The following is a 24,191-nucleotide window of genomic DNA, read 5'->3' on the forward strand; positions in this document are numbered from 1 at the left end:
TGGATGCTTTCTTCACTTAAAAACGATTTAACTCTTAAGACTACTGGTTGGCACATCACATTTTTATTTTCACACAACAGTTCCTTACGTGTTTTCTCACTCTCATCCTCACTGTCTGAAAGGATGGCAGTTTTTCTCTTCACTGTCTTCTCCTCCTCCTTCTCCTCTTCATCACTGTCTGATATTTTTCGTCTCTTAGGAGCTTCATCTTCACTGTCAGAGCCCTGAAATCCTTCTCTTACATGTTCATTATCTGAATGATGAGAATCATTCTGCAACTCCTCCTTTCTGTCCTCCCCATCACTATCCTCAGATTCTATTTCTTGTTTGTGTCTGGAGACATCCTCACTCTCAGAGTCACTGGCAGGCTGTTTGTGGAGCTCCTCACTCTCCGAATCACTGGCAGGCTGTTTGTGGAGCTCCTCACTCTCAGAGTCACTGGCAGGCTGTTTGTGGAGCTCCTCACTCTCAGAGTCACTGGCAGGCTGTTTGTGGAGCTCCTCACTCTCAGAGTCACTGGCAGGCTGTTTGTGAAGCTCCTCACTCTCAGAGTCAGTGGCCACCTGCTTGGGGAGCTCCTCGCTCTCCGAGTCGCTGGCTGGCTGTTTTTGGAGCTCCTCACCCTCTGAGTCACTGGCCACCTGCTTGTGGGATTCCTCATTTTCAAAATCACTACTGGCATCCCTGGGAGGTTCTCCATTTTCAGAGTCACTTGCTCGATGATTCAAGGCATCCTCATTTTCAGAGTCACTTAAGTGCTGGTTGGGACGGTCCTCGGTATCAGAATCGCTGTCCTTCCCTCCATCAGCAGCTTCGTTGTCTGAATCACTTGCGTTGTGATTTGGAGGCTCCTCATTCTCTGAGTCACTGTCTTTTTGCCTTGGAATATCTTCATTTTCAGAGTCTGTCACTTGAGGCTCTCCCAGTTGCCCATCATCTTCTCCATCACTGTGTTCATTCTGAAAGAAAAAAAGAATCTCAGGCAACTAAACAAAAAAACAAAAAAAAACCCACGCCAAACTTAAAAAGAAAACAAAAAATGTTCCGAATTTTTGCTTGTCCTTGTTCCAATTTGATTACACAAGGTAGTGCAAACGAAGATACTTTCTATACAGAGATAATTATTAGACAGCTTGCATCAAAGGACTATCAAATACTTCAGATCAAGGAAAACAGTAAGAAATCAAATGGAAATCTGGCCACACTGCAGCTCAATTGTATTTTGGTAACAGAATTCGAAAAACACTCAAAGAGAGGTCCATTTCCTAAAAAGTAATGCTTTTAAACATTGTTGGGGTTTTTTTGTTTGTTTAAAAAAGGGTTTTCGTACTGACTTTGTCAAAATCCCCAGTACTAAGGCACAAAACCATATGCCACACTTGTAATTAAGATCTCAAATGGATGTTTTCTGCATGAAATCCATTTTACTAAAACTGCACACACATTGCTTTCCAAATGATGCTCAAGAGAGCTACTCCCCTTCCCTTTCTTTTGCCAAGTAAACTTATTGAAGAGCACATCAAGGCCAAAAGCCTTCCAAAAAACAGGAATGAAGATCTTTCAGAGTACCACCATTAACAAGTTCTGTGCTCCATGTAGGAATTTAAGAGCAGATGCACCACTTATCTTCCTTTAGCTGACAGCTCCTGTGCCTACACACACACACCTTGCACGAACACACCAAGTGAGGTCTTCTTAAAACCTTGGAACTGAAGCACAATCCTTTAAGTCTTTTCCTAGACAGCAAAAAATGCTGAGCTGCACACCCCATTTTTGGAAAAACCTTTCAGAAACCATCTGTCAACAAGACTACTGACAACATCTTGGTTTCACTTTCCTACAACATCTAATTTCTGCTTGGAACCAACCTCAATTGCAGTTACCTGAGAAAACAGAAGTGGACTGACTGCTCAACTCCTTCCACTAACTCAGCACATCTCTCACAGTCCCTGTCACAACAATCCCATTTTCAACAGAAAAGAACAATACTGTCAAAAGCTCCATACTCAACTCCACTCCTTCAGCCAGGCTTTCCTCCAGGGTGATTTTTGTCTTTCTCAGCTATGAACTCCTCCCCACTGGCACCTCTGCAAACTGAGTTATGTATTGTCCTTGTCCTAGGAGATACTTTAAGACCTGTACAACCTGGAGCTTCCAAATCCTTGTCAGCAATTTAATTTCCTTTGAAAGACAAGAATTTCTACCTAGTTTTATTTTCTATAGTCATTCTGCTCCCACACTCAGGCATACAAAATAATGCACGTATATCTACCCTACAAAAAACATTATTAGTAATCTTAAAAATTTCTAATTAAGACAGAATTTTAAGTAAAATGAAACTTTTAATTGTTTTTAGGAACTCTATCCTCCAGAACCATATTAAGTGTTAAACAGCACTACGTTTTAAGATGTTAGACCCTAAGCATTTAATGGCTAGCACTCAATAAAATAGCTTCTAAATTACTGCAGAATTGCTAAAAGAAAGTTACCACACAGTGGAAAAATCAGGACTACAAAATTTAAAACCTGTACTTCAAATACAACTTCACCATTTCCATGTCATATAATGCTAGCTACAAGACAGCTGCTGTGTAATCCAAGTGTGTAGTTGGCTCTTCATAGCTTATCCTTGTTCTCTACAGCCATGCTAATCTTTTGAATCATGCTGGTGGTGTTACTGAGTATTTCCCATTTCTTCTTACATATAGGAAACTGGGGTCTGTTAAAACCTGAATTTTCAATTTTCATGAATGAAACATGAAGATTAAAAAGAAGTTACAGAACTGAGGACACCCAGCTGAGGAAGACCCTACACACACTCGACCACTCTCACCTTGTTATGAGACTTTTATTTGCTTCCTTTTTTGCCCTCTCCTGCCCAGTATCTCCCACCTAACAAACTAATAATATGTGTATGTGATGCATTTTCCCTGACTATATTATTTAAGATTAAAGACAACTGCAGCTGCAAACAAAACAGAAAATACACATTTTAGAGCAGTGTCACAGGTAAGGTCACTGAGAGGCACTGAAATGCAGAGGTCTACATTGAAACTGATCTTCATACTACTATACATCCTTTAATCCTAATTTTCCTTCCATTTAAGTTTGGTTTGGCTTGTCTGTCTTCTCTTGATTTCTGATGACTAGTAATGAATTCAGTATTGATAATTATGTCAGCAGTAATGAGGTAAAGCAAGGAAACCAAGACAAATACTCCTGTGTAAACTATCAGGCTCATCACCTTCCCTCCTGCCAGTCTATGAAGTCTTTGGTGAACAAGTAAACAAAACTAAACAATGAGAATTCATAGTAATTTTTAAATATTTCTAAGGTTGCAAGTGCAGCTGCAGGTTACATGGCCATTTAGTAATACATGCTACAAGTATTACTAAATTACAAGGCACTTCCTATGTACAATACTCAGAAAGAAGTCATCACAATGATGGTGCATTATTCCTGAAACACTTGACAACACACTGAGTCTCTGCTCTGTTACTGCAAACTGACAGCTCGAGGATGTTTGGAGAGGGGGGCAGACATACATACGTCCCAGGCAGCTCACACTGTGGTGAGAGAACCCCTGTGGTGACTGCAGTTGAACTCTGTGTCATCACCTAGAGAAGAGCCACTTCAGTAACACAGAGCCCCCACACAGACTGGGCAGGCCAGCACCACCTTCTCTAGCTCTGTGCCTGGAAAGCACCACCAGCAGTGACATCAGCACAGCCAGTGCCCTGCAGAGGTGACACACACCACCTCAGACTCACCCAAAAACCCCTGCAGCTTCCAGAGCTGAGCCAAGATACACCTGACTAGCCCAGAGCCAACTGACAGGCCCTGTGCACAGCCATCAGCCCAGAGGTCTGGTGAATCCCATGAACTGTGAATGGTTTGGAAGACATTTGATGTAAAAAGTGCATGCAACATCACAGTGAGATGAATAAACTCTGCAGGACACCTTTCCCTCCAAACCCATTTTCTTATTTAACTAGTTCACCTCTAAGATGTTTTCAAATAAATCACTATGTGATTTGGGAGATTTCCATTTTTGCTTTTCCAAATATTTTGTTAAAAGTAATGATCAGCCATCCTCAAAAACAAGTAGGTCTCAGGTAGTTGGATTATGGTTGGACTCGATGCTTTTGAAGTTCTCTTCCAACCTTACTGATTCTATGATTCTATAACTGCTACTTCATTTTTCTCTAATTCCTTTGCTTTCTTTTCTTCCTCCTCTTTATCTATAAACATTTTAATTGAGATGTCCTTAATTTTTTTTTTTAACTGAAAGAATTCTATAACATGCAGCTTTAGTACAGTATCCAATAAGGAACACAGCAAAATCAAATTTACAGTGTTATTCTTCTATGTAAAAATTTCAGCCCAGTAGTTCACTGGATCAACATGCAGGCAGAGTTAAGAGCTAGAACTTGAATAATTTAGTAAGTTCAACAAAATGGACCCATCCACTAGAATCTCATGAATGACAATTGTTAAACTAAGGCATATGTAACCACCACAGACAGAGCAGCAGGTTTCTCTCCTTTCAGAAAGATAAAACATTTGTGTGTGCTTGTTAAGAGTCACAGTCAAACCATAACTGAATGCATGAAGGCAGCAGCAACTTGGTGAACGTGTGAGAATCTAAGGCATTAGGGTTGCACATGAGCCTGACTTGTGCAAACACTGTAAACGTGATTTCATGTTCATTACTGTACTAAAACTATGTGTTCTCTATTTGTCTAAAGCACAATTGTTAAGGACATCAAGGAGAACATTTATAGATAAAGTGGGATTGGGGGAAGGAAAGCCAGAAAAGAATTGTGGAAAAGAAAAACCCACATACCTGAGACCTACATAAGTAATTCCTCAGGATTCCCCTTTTCTTTAAAGTTAAGAACCTGGAAAAAAAGTTTGAAAGTTTAAAACTTAAATTTTTGACAGCCAAGTTCTAAATTAGAGTTGAAATAGTAATTAAACAGACTTAACTGATTAGGCTGTCTCAAAGGTTTTATTACCTTTGAGTGTCATTCCTCCCACATATTCCTAAAGATGAAGGAAATAAGAGGATGAGCAAATATTAAAGGTAAACAATAGGATAAATGGCTGAAAGCTACTCCTGTCAGAGACATCTGATCCATGTTACTGCATTTGAGTTTTATCTTGAATTGATGTAAGGAAAACTACAAATGTAAGACTTCATATAATGAAACAATACTGAAATGTTTATTATTTGAATGGAATCAAAGCACTCAGGTTTGAAAGCTCACATTTAGTATTGGACAGCTTTTTTTTTTTTTTTTTTCTTTTTTTTTTTTTTTTTTTTTTTTTTTTTTCTTTTTTTTAATGGACTTTCTGAAGTATTTTATCTACAGAGGAATATTCAACAGCCATCACAGAACAAAGCCCTTAAAATAATGCAGTCACATGAAGAGAATCAATTAACAATGACAACAGGTCCTGGTACTTTCAGGTTATTTAAACTGGAAAAAGGTGTCCTGAAGATGTAAGTAGCAGTCAACTACAGATTTTCCAATACCTGGCCAGATTTCCAGCTATTTAACTAAAATTTAAATCCCACAGGAGTATGGAAGAGTAAGAACATCAAGTTTTCATACACACGAGCACTCCTATAGCAGCAACAAGACTCCATGCACTCAGCACCATTTTTTTTTTCATTAAAACAGGAGTAAAGTCCTTTTCAGTTATTTCTCCCATGTTGGAGCACTTATTTTCTCCCACCCTGAATTCCTGATTGATTGTCACAATAAGAGATGCTGCCTTGAATTAAATCAATTCCTTCTATTGTAAATATCAACAGCTTTAAAAAAAACCCCAACAAAACAAAACCAAAAACACCACTTGAAAATCAAACACATGGCATAGGAAGAACTTTTATCTTATATATATATATAATCTCATCTACTTTCTGAATCTGAGGGAAGTAAGAATGAAGCAAGGGGAGTAGGAAAAGAATTAAAAGATGAACTGCAAGTTATACCACAGTGGAACTGAGCCTTTTGACACATAATCCTGCTACAGGATACCACGTTGTGTGTTTTGAGCCATTTAAAAAATGTCTAACCACTGAAAACCCAGTCAGAGTCAATCCTCATCTTGACATCAAATGCAACAAAACCTGCAGCAGTAAACTGAAAGGGCTCTGATTACAGCATTTACACATATCAAAAAGTCCTCCATAACCAAATTTTGCTGGCAGAACACACGAGTTAAGACAGGAGGCCAGAAATATTAGGTGCCAATTCTATTCCATTTTGAGTCGAACACAGAAAAAAACCCCTCAAACTTAAGATTACCTCCAAAATTGTCCCAGGAATCTAAGGGGGTCCTTTACTTTTATCAGATCTCTTTCAGATAAAATAGTTAATCCACAGGTTAAGTGACTGTCCCCAGACACAACCATGGATCAAAGCATTATAGCATTTTCATGGTGCAAGCTTCCTGAAGGGAGCACCTCTTCAGAGGAAGAACAGATCCCACTTAGGATCCTTAACCTGCTCCCCATGGAGACTTGCCCTTTTGTAAGATGAAAAACAGAGCACAATAAACTAAGAGTCAACATTCACACGTGAAAGATGGAAGAGTATTCATTCTTTGGGAAGGAAATCCATGCCTCCATAATGTGTGGTTTTACATTACTGTGCAGATTCTGAGGTAAAATTGAAAATTTCTTACAATCCATTGCTTAGATTTTCAAATCCAAGAGTTTACCATCTTACATTTGAGTTTAACAGTACTGAACTCCTCCTAGCACAAAAGAGTGCATGTTATTATAATAATTAAGCAGAAAAAGAAAAGATCCCATCCTATGTATTGATCAAGAGGCTATCTGGCATACTTCTCTCTGGAAGTCAAATTTTCCCAGAGAGGAACAACTAGATACAGACATTAGATCTCAGTTAAGAGAAAACGACTCTGTAAACAACAACAAAAATACTTTCAAATATTCTTTATCTATATAAAGTTCCAGCAGTACCTCTGAATGGTGCCCTACACTTCCATTTTCGGATCCAGAGTGCTGCTCATTTCCTTCATCGTCAACATCTGATCCTGAGTCTCGCTCGTCTTGCACTGGAGTAGCTCCACCATCATCTGATCCGAAGGTAAGAAAAGCATTAACTCAGTGACATCTCCCAGTGTTTCAAAGAGCACTGGCAGTACGATGAACAGGGAGCCAGACGCTGCTACCACCACCCTGCTCCTAGCAGTGCACTGATACAGAGAAACCAGGGTACCTCCCGGGACTTTGGAACAAACCCAGCACAGACAGCCTCAAGGAGATCACACAGCTACTTCCAACGTGCACACCAGCAGTGACTGACACACTACCCAGCCCCCCTAAATTAATAACAAAGAGGCGGCCACTGCGATCGCGCCAGCGGAACCAGCCGGGCCCACCGATGTCACCCCAGAGCCCTACGGAGGCGGCCGACCCGGCCCCGAACACCCCTCCGTGAAGCGGCCGGCGAGCCGAAGGCCCGGGCACGGCCCCGCCGCCGCTACGCGACTCCGCAGTGAGGGCGAAGGGCGGACAGGCCGCTCGCCCTCCCCTCATAGGGCCCAGCGCGTCCCTCCCGCGCCGCTACCTGACTGGTCCCCGCCGTAGTACTCGCTCTCCATGGCGGGCCGCCGGCCCCGCCTCCCGCCGAGGCCCCCCCAGAAGGGCTGGCGGCCGAGGTGCGCGACCAGCGCGGCGCTCGCCGCTGAGTCCCGCTGGGTGATTCCCGGCGCCGCCGACACCGCCCGCCCGCCGCTCACAGGCCCAAGATGGCGCCTCCCCAGGCAGCGGCGGCAACGGCACGCGCATGCGCTAAGAGGCACCGCCCCTCCCGCGCGCATCGGGCAGGCAGAGGGGGGGCGAAGGGAGGGAAAGGAATGGCCGCCAGGGGGCGCTCCGAGGGGGCGGGGCCGCAGCGGCAGCCCTCACCCCCCCCCCGCCCGGTGCGGGGCCCCCAAAATGGCGGCGGGGACAGGGACAGGGATAGGGACAACGGCAATGGCAGGGGAAGGGGCAGGGGCGGGGGCAGTGGCAGCAGGAATGGGACTGGCAGTGGTAGAGACAGGGGCAGTGACGGTGACAGTGGGAATGGGAGTGGCAGGGGAAGGGGTAGGGACAGTGGCACGGGCAGCGGGAATGGGAGTGGCAGGGGGACAGTGACAGTGGCAGTGTCAGGGATTCAGCCCCCGGGCAGTCTCAGGGCAGCGGTAACGGGGCCGTTACCTGAGCAGGGAGATTCCCGTGTGTGTGAGGAGCTTCCCAGCGGCTCAGAACGGAGTCACTGACACCCGACAGCCCCAGGTGGCTCCACGTCCCCCTCTGCCGCCAGAGGCACCTCGGGTGGGAATGTGCCGGTCCGGGGCTGGAGAGCAACAGTTCCGGCTACTGCCCTGAAAAGGAAAAACTTTTTGCCATTCCAGTCTCTGCTGAAGTGTTCAAGGCCACGTTGGGCAGGACATGGAACGACTTGGCCTGGTGGGAGACGTCCCTGCCCAAGGCAAAGGGTTGGGAAGAGATGATCTCTAAGGTCCCTTCCAACCCTAAACCATTCTGTGATCCTGTTCAGTGCTCCCTACAAATCAAGGATGCAAGAAAGAGCGTGGATTTTTACCAGAGCTAGACCCTGGGGTGCAGGTCCACAGGCTCTGGATGTCCCCATGGGGCCAGCAGTTCTTGTGGTGCCAAAGAGGAGACCCTGGGCTGTCCGTGGAGCTGAGCCTTGCCTTGTCTCAACAGATTGAGGTCCCAGCTGAAGCTGGGGTTCAACCCAGTTCATGTGTGGGTGGTTCCTCCAGATTTAGCCTCCAGCATCAACTGAAAGTTGGTCCTGACTGAACTGTAATTGCTGACGTCCGGAGTAAACACGGGGGCAGAAGCCTCCCTGTCTTGTTCCAGTTTAGTGACCTCTATCCTCTGAGCATCCTTTGGCACGCCCACGTGTGTCAGCTGGGGATTACTCCTTGGCATCGTTACTTCTTGCTGTGTTTTAGGGATGGCTTCTATCCCTGATGGGTCAATTTGAAAATGGAAAGTCTAATAAATGCACACGGGGCTGGTCTCCTTCTGGGGCAAGCGAAACAATTTTCTACGAGGGCACAGGTTAACGTGTGACAAACAGAAAATTTTTGAAGTTTATATGTGATATTTCTAAACAACAGTGATTTTTTTTATTATCCTACATGCTATTCTCCTTTCTCCAGGGACATAAAAATTGAGTCTGTTGAGAACTCTGGGTAAAATGTGTCATTATTTCTGCTGTACTAGAGCTGCTCAGAACTGATGGAAGGGAGGTGACACCACTAAACCTCTCCCACAGCAGCACAGCTCCAGAGCAGGGGACTGAAGTGTATTAAACACAGCTGAACCCTCTGGAGGGGGTCACTGCCCAACATTTTCCACAGTGTTTTGCTTAGAAGAATAAAGGGGCAGTGGAGTCAGGTGCTTCTGATACCATCCTATATTCTTTGCAAAATTGCACGAACCCATATAAAACACATAGAGAATGTCTATTTATGCACATATAAAACATACATAGAATGTTCCTGTTTGCAGCTCTATAGGTCTTTTACAGAGTGCCCCAAAGGTCCCTCAGTGATCTTCAGGACTGCACTCTAAATTGCACCATGTCCATTTTCCTGTATGACTTTTACTCTCTGAACTGTGTAGTTTCACTTAGATCTTATCTGAAAAGAGCAGGCACATGTGCCTGGATGGGATGGGAGGCTCCTGGGGTTTCACCTGTCTGACTCCCAGGAAGGAATTTAGTGGCTTCTCACAACTGACTCACCAGAAGGCAGCATGACAACTTTAATGTCACTCGTGGCAACACCACAAAGTTCTCTGCAGACAAAGCACTAAGGTAGGAAACAGTGAGCTGGGAGTAAGGTGACAGAAAAAATGTACAAGGGGAAACATAAATAGAAACTAAAAAACCCCAAGGGAATTTAATTCTGCATGCCACAGTACCTGGAAGCTGCACCAAGGTGCCCAGAAAACACGAAGTCTGTCACAGAGTAAAGTTCCAGGCAGGAGACTGATGGCAGCTTTCCTTGGAAAGGAGTAATTAATAAACACATGACATGTTCTGCAGTGATGGCCAGCTGTCCTCCCAAATTCTGGCTGTGCTAATGACAGAGAATTCTGCTTTTCCTGAAAGTGGAAGGAAGCCTAGAGGTTCCTTCCTAACAGTGATGGCTTCCCATCTTCTGGAATTGAAGACCTGTGACTCCCAGCATGCAGCCTCACCCCAGCCACTCCAGCCAGCCCAGACTGCTGCCAGGAGCAGGCACACACACCTCCCTCTCCCTCCCAGCCATACCTTGGCATTGCTGGCCTGTAATACACCCCTGCAATGCCATCTTGGCAGCTTCCCAAAAGGAAGGATGGAGTGACACTCAGACCATAATGGGATTGCACAGTGGGGGGAATGACCTGCCTTCCAGCAAGGAGAGGAAGCAGCGCCCACTTCCCGAGTGTGAAAGTGTGCAATGAGCCACCAGACCACCTCTGTCCAACACCATGGCCTGGCTGGAATGACAGGAGCCCTTTCCTGAAGGACAGAATGCTGAAGACAACCCAGAGATGCCCCTGGAAGATCTTCAAAGGTAGGTACTTGTTATTTAGTGTGCTTTGTTCTCCGTGGTACGCCTCTCAGAGTTAAGAGACATCAGTGACTTAAAGGCACAAATCTGCTTAGGAGGTTAGTTAGGACAGGGGGGCTTCTGAACAAACAGTTTAAATTGCAAATTTTTATATCCAATCCACCTCCCTTCATAAATCTCAGAAAGAAAAAAAAAAAAAAGTAGTTCAATATAAAATGCTTGGCAACCGGGACTCGGTGATGCAGAAATGACAAGCACACTTTGTTAGCTGGAGAGGAAATGTGAGAGGTAGTGCCATGTTCAAACTAAACCCTTTGATCCTGACATCAATGTCTTAATTAAGAAGCTGTCAGGAAGAGGCAGTTTTGTTAACACATGTCTGTCTGGATGGACCTACTGCTCTGTTCAGCAGCAGGACTGAACTCACTAAGGATAATCCATTTTTTTACTGCGTTTCTCAGTGCATTATTTATCAGTGTAGAGCAGACTACAAATTACCCTTAATTACAGCTACAAATGCCTCTGTGCCCTGCACAGTGCCTCACCAAACCCTGTCTCCATCAGCAGAGTTCCTGTTTTTTCCAGGTGGCACAGCTTGCTGGCTCCCCAAAGCCAAGCTGCCTGTGTCTGCTCCCAGGCACTGCCCCACTGCCTCCTCACCTCTCTTCATGTGGTTCACGTGCTTCACAAAGCACCCAGGCTGATTCCACTTGCTCTGGCGAGTTCCTACTCCTTCAGCTACTGATATCTGGCTCTTGAGAGTGTCAAGAATATGGAAATCCATCTCCCTTCCTCTTTCAGCTGCCCAATGAGCCCTTCTTTTCTTTCAGACCACCTTGAGTTCCCTGTGTTTCCATATATTTTCTGTACTGTAACAGAACAGAAATACCATGCTTATCCCTGACATACCACCCTCACTGCATCTTGGTCACAAGTCTTAAAAATGTGTGTATTTTAGTATGAGATTCTGTGTCCTAAATCACACTCCATTTGGAATTTCAGCAGGTGTGTTTCATTGGGTGAAGAAATATGCATGGCACTTTTTCCTCTCCAGTCTAATTGCACAAAAAGATCTGGGTTGAGCTACCTGCCTTGGCAGTATGTAGTATGTAGGATGGCATGGACTTCCCTTTATTTGTTTGATCTTCATCTAATAAGACCAGTACAATAAAAACAGTACAAAAATCTGTTTTATCAGAAAAATGTCTGCTGAAGAACTACTTTGAGGTAAATATTCTTGAGTAAGAATGATGTGCACAGTTAGAAATGTAAAGCAAACTCGTCTCTCTGCCTGCTGGTTCCCTGCCTCTCATGAAAGTCTCCAAGCCCTGAAGAGCCTTTGCTCTGTTTCTGCACCTGTATCTTCATTTCTGCTATGATATTACACAAAAACCTCAGATAAGGAGGCTAATATTAAAACACCAGTATGTCATGTGGGTAAACACATGGTACTCCTAATTATTTATTGCTATGCTTGAATGCTTACCTCTGGTTTAGATACAGAACCACAGCAAGAGCCCCAACAATCTGTCTCAGACACCAACAAGAGGGGTTTTGTTGTTGTCCCCATCACATGGTGCAGCTACACTGAGCCTAGGAAACAAGAAAATAAGAATTAAGGTGTTTGGTGTCCAGCACATTATAATCACAGCACCTTTTTCTTTGCTATTTGCTGACAGTGGGGTGAAGGGAGATGGAGCACCCTTCATCCTTGCTGCTTGGGCTCATTTAGTGTTGAAATGTGCCCAACTCCTGGATTCTTGCTCTGGCCAGAGAAACTCTGTCTCCCTGTGGGTATTCTACACTTCTGTTTCTTTCCCAGACATCACATCCAGTGCTGGAACTTCACAGGATAGGCCAGGAGGACCCAGGATTGCTGGGAGCACACAGGGAGCAGCCAGGAAGAGGGAAGGTCTTGGCCAACCTGTCCTAATCTGGGAAGTGAGAAGTGGGCAGATAGGGAGTTAACATGCACCTGGATGCTGGAACACAGAGTGGTTTTTGGGAGATAAATTAATTCCAAGAAACCCAGGAAGTTTTAAACAAACAGACTGGAAATTCAAGTCCCTTTATATGCCTGGTTTGTGAAACAAAGGCCACAAAGGACACAGATGGAAGTGCATTTTCTGGCCTTGCAGAAAAAGCTGTAGAAAAGCAATGGGGGAGATGAGAGATGAGGGCCTGGTTTTCCTCTCATCTACCAAGGTCACCCCAAGAGAACCCCAGGGAAGTCAGTGCTGTTGGAACACCATAAAAGCAGATGCTAAAGGGTTTTCTTCTGGGAAGTGCTTCCCAGAAATCTGAAACGACTCAGGCACAGTGGAGAGACTGAAGTTTAAGGTTCACCCAGGCAAGAAGTGGCCTTCCTGCTCACTGGAACACCTGACTTGGGAAGGACATATGTGCTGAGCTGGGAGCAAAGTCCTGTAATAAATAACTGTGCCCCAGTCATTTCCTCCTTTGTGCAGCAGAGAACTGGTGCTTGGTGAGGGATCCCTTCATGGCACCAGTGCTGCTTTCACTCCTCTTTTACTTTTTGCACCAATGCTTATGAAAAAAGAGAGAACTAAGCTGTGGAATCCAGGCAGTGAAGATTTCTTCAGGAAAGGTAATTTCCCATGGTGGGGGGAGCAGTTTGCAATGACTGTGGAGAGAGCCAGGAGCTGTCACTGGGGCAGGTGGGGGCTGGCCACTGATGGCTTCCCTGGGAATAAGCATTTTAAGTGTTCAAACTGTCTATTCCAGGTCTGTAGGGGAACCTCATCCTCACACATCCCCTCCTGGCAGCCAGCAAGGGCTGGATGAGGGACCAGCTCTGCTGCCAGGCAGCATGGTAGGGCTCCAGGTACCACTTCCTTCTCCTTCTGGGCAGGCAGTGCTGCCCTGGGGCAGTGTTCTGGCTGCTGGTGAAAAAGTATCTGTGGGTTCTGAGCCATCTTTGGCCCACGCTGGCTCAGTCCCACGCTTCTCGACCACCTCACGTCACATTCTTAAAGTTAATAAGGCAGGTCCAGTGCCTGAGTCCTGAATAAGAACATGAGGACTTCACCAATAGAGTAAGTGGTGATGAAAACTGTAAGTTCCTTCATAAGAGAATGTAAAAGTAAGAAACAACAGGAAAAAACAAACAAACAAAGTAACACATTCATGTTGCATTGCTAAATTTCTTTAGACACTGCGCCACAAAATTGAAAATTGTCTCAGTTACAAATGAGCTCTGGAGGTTGCCCAAGTCTCCCAGGGAGAATCAATTCTTAATATAATCAATAGGGGTGTGCTGGGGACACACCACTTGCATTTTTTCCTCATACCAGCTTTTTGTTACTATATTTTAATTATTTTATCGTAATTTTGTTATTGAAATGTAACATTCCACTTCTCTTTGTCTGGCCACTTATGTGAAAATTCCATTTAAATTTCCTGCTTTAAAGGGTGTGTTGGCATTAAAGAATCACAGGATTGTGAGGGTTGGAAATAGTGATCACTGTGTCCAACCATCAACATCCCCCCCCACACATATTGAAGTTTATTAAAACAAGAGGGAGAAAACCTTGGGATCCCCAAACTTCACCTTCAGTGATTATAACAGTAATCTGCATTGTTCAAGAACATGAATTTCCAAAAATGGAGTGGTGGCTTGAAACAGTGTTCTGATAATTTAGTTGCAAATTTCTGAACTTCAGAAACTCGTACAGCTCCCAAGTAAATCATAAAATTATTTAAATGATTCAATCACAAAAGTAATAAAATCTGCTTACTCCATTATATATTACTCATCATTCTAAACAGTTATCAGAAATTTTAAATCTAAGATCTTAAAGCCTTAACACATGACAGAAGAAATCTCAAAGATTTCAGTGAAACTATTGATGAAATATCCCATTAATACCTAATATAAGTGTTGCAGCAAACTGGGATTTTGATGATTACCTGTATAGCTAGAAAATGGAATTTTCAACTTGGGTAATTTCTGGTTTGTTTTGTGGTTTGGATTTTTGTTTGTTTTTTTTGGTTTTTTTTTTTTTTTTTTTTTTTTTTTGCTATGGTCAAAGTTTCAAGAGAACCTGTCCAAAACCTAAAAAAGTACAATGTAGGGCCAGATTAAACTAACTTCTCAAAAGGCTGTGGGAAAACAAGAAACTTGCATTTAAGTGTTAAGATAAAACCAGAGCAGATCTCCATCTTCTTCAAGGGGGCTGTTCCAAGAGATCATGTAGTTGCCTAGAATAAGTGCCAAAAAATCAATTTCTGGTCCTGAGGTGGCCACTTGTCTCCTTGTAAAGTAGTTTCTGAGTGGTTTGCTGTCAAATAGGAATGTACAGAAGGGATGTGGATGATTTAGTAATGGCCACATTAAGCATGAGTTGCAAAATCTCTTTGAGAGAAAGTGCTAAGAGATCATCAGCGGGGACAGATCTTAAACAGGTAAAAATACAAATAATTTTTGGCCCCAGGTTAGCATTTTATGGACCATTTTGCTTATCAGAAGCACTTCATTCTTTCTTGTCACTTTTGAGCTGAGCCTGTTCTCTGGGTGTGCTGAAACAAGGAATGGAGAGAGGGAGAGATCCTTCAGAGGAACTGGGATGGAGGCTGGAGCAGTGGAGCAGCCCAAGTTAACTCTAGTGGGCATTTGCATCATGGGGTCTTCTGATTTGTGAGCCAAACTTGACATTCAGGCAATAAATGTGCTCAGCATTTCCCTGAAGCAGCAATCTGGAATGAAAATATGCACAGTGACTTCTTCAGGGTTGAAAGCATCTCCAGGGTTAAGTGGTAGCCCACCACCCAGGGGCTGGAGATCTTTGCTGTAAGTAGATGGGTGTATCTGGTTTTATGTGAGGTCTTTGACATGGTCACCCACAATATCAAACTGGAAAGATATGGATATGATGGCTGGACTGCTTGAAGGATGGAAAATTGGTTGGTTGGTTGCATTAGAAAAAGATTCTTTACAAAGTGGGTGATCAGCCATTGGAATGGGCTGTCCAGGGAAGTGGTGGAGTCTCCATCCCTGGAAGATTTTAAAAAGAGCCTGGATGTGGCACTCAGTGCCATGGGCTGGGAACCACGGGGGGAGTGGATCAAGGGTTGGACTTGGTGATCCCAGAGGTCCCTTTCCAACCCAGATGATTCTGTGAGTCTGTGAGATGGTTTCCTTGTTTCTAAGTTGGGTGTGGCTTATTATCCTCTCTTTTTCTCCAATGAAATCTGTAAACATGGATCTTTTAAGGCATTTTGCTGTTATCTCTACAAGGAAACTTATCTACCCCCCTTGCCTGTCCTGCTCAAAGCCCTTTTCCAGCCTAATGTTGTGTTCTCCTGCAGGTCACATACAATCAGCTGAAGCATAATGGTGCTTTTCAGAAAGGTAAGTCCCAGTCTGCTGTGATTTACTGACTAGCCTGAGGCCCAAAGAGGAGCAAATAACCTCAACATCATGGCCCATCTCAGAAAAAAAGGAGCAGTGACCCAGTCTCAACAAGGTATAAATCCAGACTGGGGGTGCAGGGGTGCCTTGCCCAGCCTGGCTGTGCTCATGTGGAGCTGGTGACCTCTGTCACAAGGTGTGGCACTGAAACTACACAAATCACCTCTGGAGCTCTCTTCCTCACCACCAGGTGCTGTTGGGCTGTAACTTCCTCCACTGCCTTGTGCAATGTTTGAACAATGTTTTACCCTACAGTAGAGCATCCAAAGTGTTCTGAGAGGAAAAAAAATAATTTTTCAGTAAAAATCTTGAAACTTTGACAGTAAATGCTACAACACAAGCTGTGTAAAACAAGACACACAGCAAGAAAGCCACCTCAGCAGTTGTCTGTATGAAGTACCCATTGAAGAGCTGACCTAGAGCTTTGTTCAGCTTTCATTCTAGCCCATGCAATCAAGCTTTCTGTTTGAACCTGTATCAGTGGCTGGAGCAACAGAAGATGTGTCTGGGGGCTTGGATTTGGGGAGTGGAACCAGGGCAGCTGTGCAGGCAGCACTGGGGGTGCTCAGTCCTGGGAGCCACAGCTCAGAGCATCTCTCCAGGGACAGCAGAGTAGCTCCCCTGGCTCTGCAGGTGGCAGGATGTAGGCATGGCCCTACAAATGCAAAGAGAGGAGCTGGGCTGAATAAAAAATGCTTTTTTTTTTCCCCCCAAAGACAGATCATGAATGCATGCACATTTCTAAGTGATTTCAGCTACAGCAGAAAGAACATGTACCTACATATATCCATATTTCCACATTTCCAGGCACATGGCCTTCACATCTCCCTGTTTCTTTGTTTGCCTTTTTCCTGGTGGGAATGTCAGTGTTTTCAAGCACTCTTCTGACAGAGTATTGTAGCTGATGTGAGGCTGCCAAGGGACTTTACCAGCATTCACTGTGCCCCCAGCAGTCTCTGGGAGGTGGTAGAGCTGACTGATTGCTGTTCTTGTAAAAGGCATTGCCTCAATGTCTGGTGAAACAGCTGGGTTGGACAAGTTGTCCCAAAACTATAACCAGAAACACAGCTAAAGAAATCAAATCAGTAAAAGATTAAGACCAAGAGATGTACCCCTATGAGCTACAGAGCATAAAGTGTGTCACTGGACTTGATGACAGCTTTTCTTCTCCCCAGGGTGACCATGTGTGGCTGGAAACTCAACCAAACAGTGAATTTAATGTCCCTATTGGGGCAGTTGTGAAGGACTCTGAGTCAGGACGGATCTTGCTGGAGGATGATGAAGGCAAGGTGGGCTACACTATAACTTCCCATGAAAGATGAAGATAAAATTTAAAAGTACAAAATACAAAAGAATGGCCCTATTGGGTCAGGCCAAAGCTCTACCTAGCCAAATGGTCTGCCTTTAGTGATGGCTGGTAGGATATATTGAAAGGAAGAATATAAAAATGAGGCAAGTATGGAGTGATATCCTGGTAGCCCCAGGTCCCAACACTGCTTTAGAGCTTCACAAGTTCTAGGTTGTAGTTAAGGAAAGGACAGAGACAGGCTCCATCTCTAAATGTGGTGGAGCTTTAGCTGAAATCATTATCCCTCTGAAGTCAGTTGGGCTCAGGTTTCATCCCTACCTCATGGTGTGGCTGTGGTGATGTGACAAAACTGCACTTTGAAGAGTGCTGAACTCGGGGATGCCCAACGCATACCTGAATGACACCATCCAGTGTTTTAAATCACCCTGTCCTGAGGAGCAACCAACCAATTAACTTCTACCATTCAGTCAACTGCCTTGTTAGAATATGCTGCTCTGATTCTGAGCTCCGAGAGGCTCTCTGAGCACCAGCACTAACACCTCTCTGCCTTGCCTTGCTCAGGAGCACTGGATCACGGCTCGCAACATGCACATGGTGCGCCTGATGCACCCCTCCTCTGCCCAGGGGGTGGAAGACATGATCAGCCTTGGGGACCTCCATGAAGCAGGCATGGTGCACAACCTCCTCATCCGTCACCAGCAGCACAAAATCTATGTGAGTGCCAGGGTGCTCCCAGGAGACACCTCTGCTAGGATTCTGCAGGATGCCCCAACGAGGGGCCTGCGAGGCTTCACGCGCGGGGGCTGCTCCCTTCCCTGGCTGGGAAGGGGGTCAGGAGGCACAATGCAGTTTTTATCTTCTTTCATTTGAGTACTTGGACTCCTCAGCAGTCTCTGTCCTCTCAGAGACACAGATGCAGTGACCCTGCTGACTTTCTCCCATTGCAATCATTCCCACCCGTGACTGGCAGGCAGCTAAATCCACGCCACGTGATGGCTTAGTGCTGCTGTTACCTGCAGCCATGACACAGGATCAATCTGAACCAGTACACAGAGACATGGCCTGGATTGTCCTCCAGTCCAAGTCTATGGCTACTTCATTTTGAGGCAATAAGATACGAAGGAAGAAATCTGGATATTTGGTTTCATTTCTCAACTGTTGCAGGTTGTGTCTGTGACTTTGAGCAACTTGATATCTTTAGTTTCTCTGTTCCTTAGTTCCCAGTTTGCAGGATGGTGAGAGTATTAAGGCTTTGCATTCTTTGCCTCCTGTGGGGTATGCTCCACGACCTCCATAGGAGAGGAACTGTGTCTCACAACACAGATATAGTGATAATTAGTAGAAACAAGGAGTGATTTTACAGATGCTGCAGTTTTAATTACCAAGATGTGTGTATAAATCTGTTAGATCAGATTCTAGCAGCCTGCAGCTGCCTTACATACAAGTTCTTGAACAATATTCTTGCCTTGCATTTCTGCAGCTTTCAAGGGCCTCCTCCATTTCAATGGTGCTGCTGTTTACAAATGTTACTGACCATAGGAGTGACACAACTGTGACTCCACCCGTTAGCAAAGTTCAGCTACATCTAAACTGGAACCCCAAAGCAGCTTAACAAAACCCTACAAAGCAGCTTGTGATAATACACAAAAATGCCACATCAGATCAGACTTCCTTGTGCTTTAGCTTGAGACAGTGAACTCAGCGTGGTTTGGCTAGCAGATTGTAGCTCATTTTTTTTTCCTTTTGCAACCTCCCTCCCCCTAATCCATATCCTGGGAGCTTATAGTGAGGAGCCAGGCCCTCAGCCTCACTCAAGCACTACTATGCATCTCCCTCTTGCCTCTGTTTAGATTTATGCTGCAAGTGGCTTTGGTTGTATCCTTGTTTGCAGGTTTGCTGCTAGAGGTAACGCTCAGAACTTTTTTCCAGACTTACACAGGATCCATCTTGGTAGCAGTGAATCCATACCAGGTCCTGCCCCTCTACACAGTGGATCAGATCAGGCTGTACTGCAACAAGAGAATTGGAGAGCTGCCACCTCATGTCTTTGCCATTGCAGACAACTGTTATTTCAATATGAAGAGGAATAAGAGAGACCAGTGCTGTGTGATCAGGTGACTGGGCTCAGGAGAAGGAGCAGAAACCCAATCTGGCATGGTCTGGGGGCATCTTTGTGGACGCAGGGGATCTTCCAAAAGGAAGAAAGAATTTCTTTAGGGAGAGGGTGATCAAACCTTGGAATGGGCTGCCCAGGGAAGGGGTGGATTCTCCATCCCTGGAGATATTTCAAAAGAGCCTGGATGTGGCACTCAGTGCCATGGGCTGGGAACCACGGGGGGAGTGGATCAAGGGTTGGACTTGGTGATCTCTGAGGTCCCTTCCCACCCAGGCAATTCTGTGATTCTAAGACCACAGATAAGGCTAGAGGCAAAGGAAAGGAAATACTTTCCCTCCTGCTACTTCATTTTCAGTTAGAGCTTCAAAAGGTAGAATATAAGCAAGGGATTGCTGCAGCCCATTGTTTGCCCCCCAGAATGCAGTGATAATGATCTGAACATGGTGAACGTGAACTGCATAAAAAACCATAAAATATGAGCCCATGTGACACAAGGCCATTTTTTACATGATCTCATTACATGGGCCCCCATCAACCTGGGGATGTGGTATTTATGTTACACATATTTCCTGAGAATAGAGCTTTCCTGGAGAGAAACAACCTCTGCTAACCTGCAGATGGAGGGAAGCCTTCTTCATACTCTGAACACATAACATGTAGCCATTTTCTGTTAACCATCAGAGTGAAAAACCAAATAGTCTCACTGCAATAATACCAGGAGGTTTGCTAAGACTAGCATTGAATAATCTGCTAATGAATTAATGAAGAAAAGCAAGTAGTCACTTAATTTGCACTGGTACAGAATGTCTCCCACAGATTTTCTTGGTTTTAGTGGGAAAATTTAGTTCTCATCCTAAGTCTTAAAAAAAAACCAGCTTAAATTTTAGCAAATAAGATGATGAAAGACTAAAATTCTCCAGCCCTCCATGTAAGACAGTCTGATCTGCCTTTTACAGGGTATATATAAGTGGGATTTAAATTTTTTTTTTTAATCTTGGTCTACCATTTTGCCACCCTAGTAAAAAAGGAAGCCTGTAATAATCTTGGGTTTTTTTTGTTGTTGGTTTGAGTTTTGTGGGTTTTTTTTTTTTTACTGCAGTGGAGAATCTGGAGCTGGGAAGACTGAAAGCACAAAGCTAATACTCCAGTTTTTGGCATCTGTCAGTGGCCAGCATTCCTGGATAGAGCAGCAAGTCCTAGAGGCCAACCCCATTCTGGAAGGTGAGCTATTTAGCAAACACACCTGATTTAATACCTTTACCTCAAGATTTTTGTATCAGGATAAAAAATTTAGAAATACATCTTTGAACCATTCCATTTGCATAATTGCTAAAAACCCCAAAGCCCTGGGGATGCAGGGTAGATGTTCTCTCTGTTTTTCTACCATGCCCCCATGGCAACTCCCACACCATGGGAAGAGGTGCCACTGCAGTACATATCCTGGAACTGCCAGGAGTCCTTGGGAATGCACAGTCCAAGGTAAAGGGATTTAGCATTTAGCATTTGCACTAAATAGTGGCAAAGTGACTGGCCAAGCGTGGATGGGGATGCAGGGGAGCTCCCTGAGATCTTTCTCTGTAGAATAATTGAGTGTGTTCCTAGGAAGTCCTTCTTAAGGTGTCTTTGGACTTACCCAGATCTCTTGGCTCACCAGACAAAGGCTGCATCTGGATCATCTGAATATGTTTCTAGGACCCAGTTATCTGTATGCACAGCATGCCTGCCCCTCTCTTTAGAAGGCAGGCTGAGAGCAGGCATTCTCCAGTGCTTGTCTGCACTGTCACGTGGAACACAACCTGTTAAAGAGCCAAAAAGAAGGGCGTAAAAAATTAGACCTGGTGTTCACAAACTGCAATAATCCAGATTATACCACCTGTGCCCCTTGCCCATCAGCTTTTGGAAATGCCAAGACCATTCGGAATGACAATTCCAGCCGCTTTGGGAAGTACATTGACATCCACTTCAACCAGAATGGTGTGATTGTAGGAGCCCGGATAGAGCAGTTCCTCCTGGAGAAGTCCCGGGTGTGCCGGCAGGTGAGGCTGCTGGCAGTGACCACGCTGCCTGCTCTGGGGTCACAATCCTCTCCTGACAAGCCTGCCCATTGCCCTGTTTCTTCCTTTTAGGCTGCAGAGGAGAGGAACTATCACATCTTCTACTGCATGCTGATGGGGATGAACACAGAGCAGAAAAAGATGCTGAATCTGGGCACTGCTTCGGAGTACACTTATCTCACTATGGTAATGGCCTCTGCTTTCTTCTCCATTATCCCTCTGCCATTTGAGAGCAATTACAATCAGCAGGAGCTGCAGATGGGTAGTTACCAAATCTGAACAGTCCTTTCCTTAGACTACCAGAAGCTGTAACACCAAAAGTGCTGTGAGCCTCTTTTTCAGAGGTGTACCCTAATGCCCCCCAGCAGGAGGCAGATTGTGGCAGCTCAAAGATTTCTGTCAAAATAAGACTTCAGAACCATAAAGGACATCTTAAAGCAGGTGGAAAATACCCTCCACTTTCACAGAAATTCACATTTCAGAGCTCATGCCAGGGAGAGTACCAATCAGATATATTTACTTTAGGGGAAAATTAATAGGAAGAAACTGTGCCAAGAATCCTAACCCTTAGATCTGATAATTCTTTATATACACAACGCAGGGAGCTGGCATTCAGTCTGACCTCCAGTAGCTGATGTTCATGTCCATGCCTGGGTTTGTGTTGCTATAGTGGCAGCAGTGGGATGTTCATGGGTGAGATTTTTGAAAATAGCCAATTGGTTGGTTTAGGGCATGAAAGGCATTGTGAAAATCCTGCTACTTAGCCTGTGCAGATGCCTCATTGTAAAAATGTCAGATGGTTTGATTTGGGCTGTTCTACAGCTAGGGAAGTATGGGGGTGAGTCTTATGCTGAAGCTGAAGGGAGCTGGGAATCTATCTCCATTTTTCAGAGGAAATTAATTCAAGCCTGTAAAGCTGTTTCTGGAATCTCAAAAGCAAAACCATTGAAGTTGCTGTAGATTTTTTGAAATGTAATGTTTTCAAAACAGCAGTGATCTTGCAGCAAGAGCTGGTGAGTGCACCTCACACACTTGCCATTCCATAAAAAGCTCTGAAGTTCCTTGGGTCAGCAGTAGGGCAATATAATACAGAGAAAGGAGGATTAAAGGCAAATGTATCCATGGTTTTGTTCAAGTCTGCTGCTGGTACAAGCAGGCACATTTACATGCCATGCACTGAAGTGCCTAGAAATATTTCACTTCTATAATCATCACACCATATTGCTGGCAACAGCAAGGATATTTTCCTATATCCACTGGGGCTGAAAATAGTTTCTATGAGGAGCAGCATCCTAGGATCTGCTGCATAGGTTTTGCTGAAGGCTCTTCTGATGCTCCCTTGGATGCTTCCATCTGCCTTCTGCTAGATCCTAATATTCTTCTTTTAAGATTTACCTTCTACTATTGGTCCAGGCCTACATATTTTGGGATTTGGGCTCTGAATTGTCCATTGACAAGGCAGGAGGACAAGACCAAGGTGACAGGCATAGCCTTGTAAGTGTAGGTAGCCCTGTCAAAGTTTCCTGTCCTCCTGAGCATCCTTCCCTCAGCTTTTCCTTTTGCCTCCCTCAGTATTCACTCTGGCCCTGGTGAAATGCATTATTTAGCCCCTTGCTGATGCATTCTCCTTGGGAGCAGAGACGTGTAGTGAAATGAGGCAATCAGGTGTGGCTAATTACGAGGTGGGAGGCGTGAGTTTGTGCCAAGCCCACCTGTGCCCAATTAAGGCCCATCCCAGCTGCGCATGGGCAGGACTGGGCGACCAATAAAAGGAGTGCTTCTGAGTGCATGCTCAGCTTATGCCTCCCACCTCAGAGTTAGCCAGACCTGATGGCCTCATTTCACTACAGAGATGAGGGAAGAACCAGCACCGGGAAGAGCGTATTAACCATCTGAGTAGGTTTTTTTTTTACTTTATGGGAACTGCTTTGTGCTCGCAGGGCAGCAGGGCTGCATTCAAGAGTTTGTCAGCCTGCAGATCCTTTCTTCCTCCTCTGGGTGGCAGGGGGATTTGCCTTACCTGGGGTTGTGGTGTCTTGCAGGGCAATTGCATGTCCTGTGACAGCCGGAACGACGCCAAGGACTATGCCCACATCCGCTCGGCTATGAAGATCCTCATGTTCTCAGATTCTGAGCACTGGGACATCAGCAAGCTCCTGGCTGCCATCCTGCACCTGGGGAATGTGGAGTTTGAAGGTAAACTCAGCATTGTCTGTACTTGGCCAAGGTGAAGGTCTGGAGGTGCTGCCTGCAGCTGCGTTGTGCTGCTCTGACCTGTACCAAGAGCTGACCAGGGCAAGCAGATAAGCACCATCAAGTTCTGAGTTGTGACTCCACTGCCTAGTGTTTTAAAAAATAACATAACCTTATTATCATTTTGTTATGCCATCAGGTTTCCATGGTTATAGATAGGCCCGTATCAACTGAAACAACAGATAACACAGTGCCATGGTACATTTGCCCGTGGCTGGGCTCCACGAGCCAGAGGACACAGAGTGATGTTGGCTGTGGAGGTGATAGCACTCATTCTCCTGGCTGGGTTTGGTCAACATTCCCCTGCCTAAGTGTGGCACAGGCACAGCCAGCAGTCTACCCACCAAGCAGGTGCCAGAAGCTCTCACATTTTAGAGGCTCCTCTTCCCTAGGTGGTGGGAGGCACCT

General features: G+C 44.9%; 2 protein-coding genes and 1 long non-coding RNA gene across 5 annotated transcripts in view; 1 reads left to right on the forward strand and 2 right to left on the reverse strand.

The window, feature by feature from the left end:
* IWS1 (interacts with SUPT6H, CTD assembly factor 1) overlaps window positions 1-7,807 on the reverse strand; it is an 18,068-nt gene extending 10,261 nt beyond the window's left edge. For both annotated transcript variants that reach the window (XM_071751692.1, XM_071751693.1), the window contains exons 1-3: window positions 7,608-7,807; window positions 6,998-7,113; window positions 89-959 (exon numbers count right to left, since the gene is read on the reverse strand). In XM_071751692.1, the coding sequence (XP_071607793.1) occupies window positions 89-959; window positions 6,998-7,113; window positions 7,608-7,641 (1,021 nt within the window). In that variant the 5' untranslated portion in view covers window positions 7,642-7,807. The remainder of the gene's footprint in view (window positions 1-88; window positions 960-6,997; window positions 7,114-7,607) is intronic.
* Window positions 7,808-8,237: 430 nt separating this feature from the next.
* LOC139799601 (uncharacterized) lies at window positions 8,238-24,102 on the reverse strand. Its single transcript, XR_011727366.1, has 5 exons — window positions 23,551-24,102; window positions 21,110-21,272; window positions 12,107-12,213; window positions 9,986-10,067; window positions 8,238-8,409 (listed from the first exon to the last, which is right to left on the reverse strand). It is a non-coding gene; the product is annotated as an uncharacterized lncRNA (long non-coding RNA).
* The window catches only part of MYO7B (myosin VIIB), a 45,892-nt gene continuing 37,649 nt past the window's right edge, over window positions 15,949-24,191 (forward strand). For both annotated transcript variants that reach the window (XM_071751690.1, XM_071751691.1), the window contains exons 1-8: window positions 15,949-15,991; window positions 17,227-17,340; window positions 17,922-18,074; window positions 19,290-19,474; window positions 20,576-20,697; window positions 21,370-21,512; window positions 21,603-21,716; window positions 23,573-23,726. In XM_071751690.1, coding sequence (XP_071607791.1) covers window positions 15,974-15,991; window positions 17,227-17,340; window positions 17,922-18,074; window positions 19,290-19,474; window positions 20,576-20,697; window positions 21,370-21,512; window positions 21,603-21,716; window positions 23,573-23,726 — 1,003 coding nt within the window. In that variant the 5' untranslated portion in view covers window positions 15,949-15,973. The remainder of the gene's footprint in view (window positions 15,992-17,226; window positions 17,341-17,921; window positions 18,075-19,289; window positions 19,475-20,575; window positions 20,698-21,369; window positions 21,513-21,602; window positions 21,717-23,572; window positions 23,727-24,191) is intronic.

The sequence above is a fragment of the Heliangelus exortis genome, chromosome 9 (genome assembly GCF_036169615.1).
Source record: "Heliangelus exortis chromosome 9, bHelExo1.hap1, whole genome shotgun sequence".
Classification (NCBI taxonomy): domain Eukaryota; kingdom Metazoa; phylum Chordata; class Aves; order Apodiformes; family Trochilidae; genus Heliangelus; species Heliangelus exortis.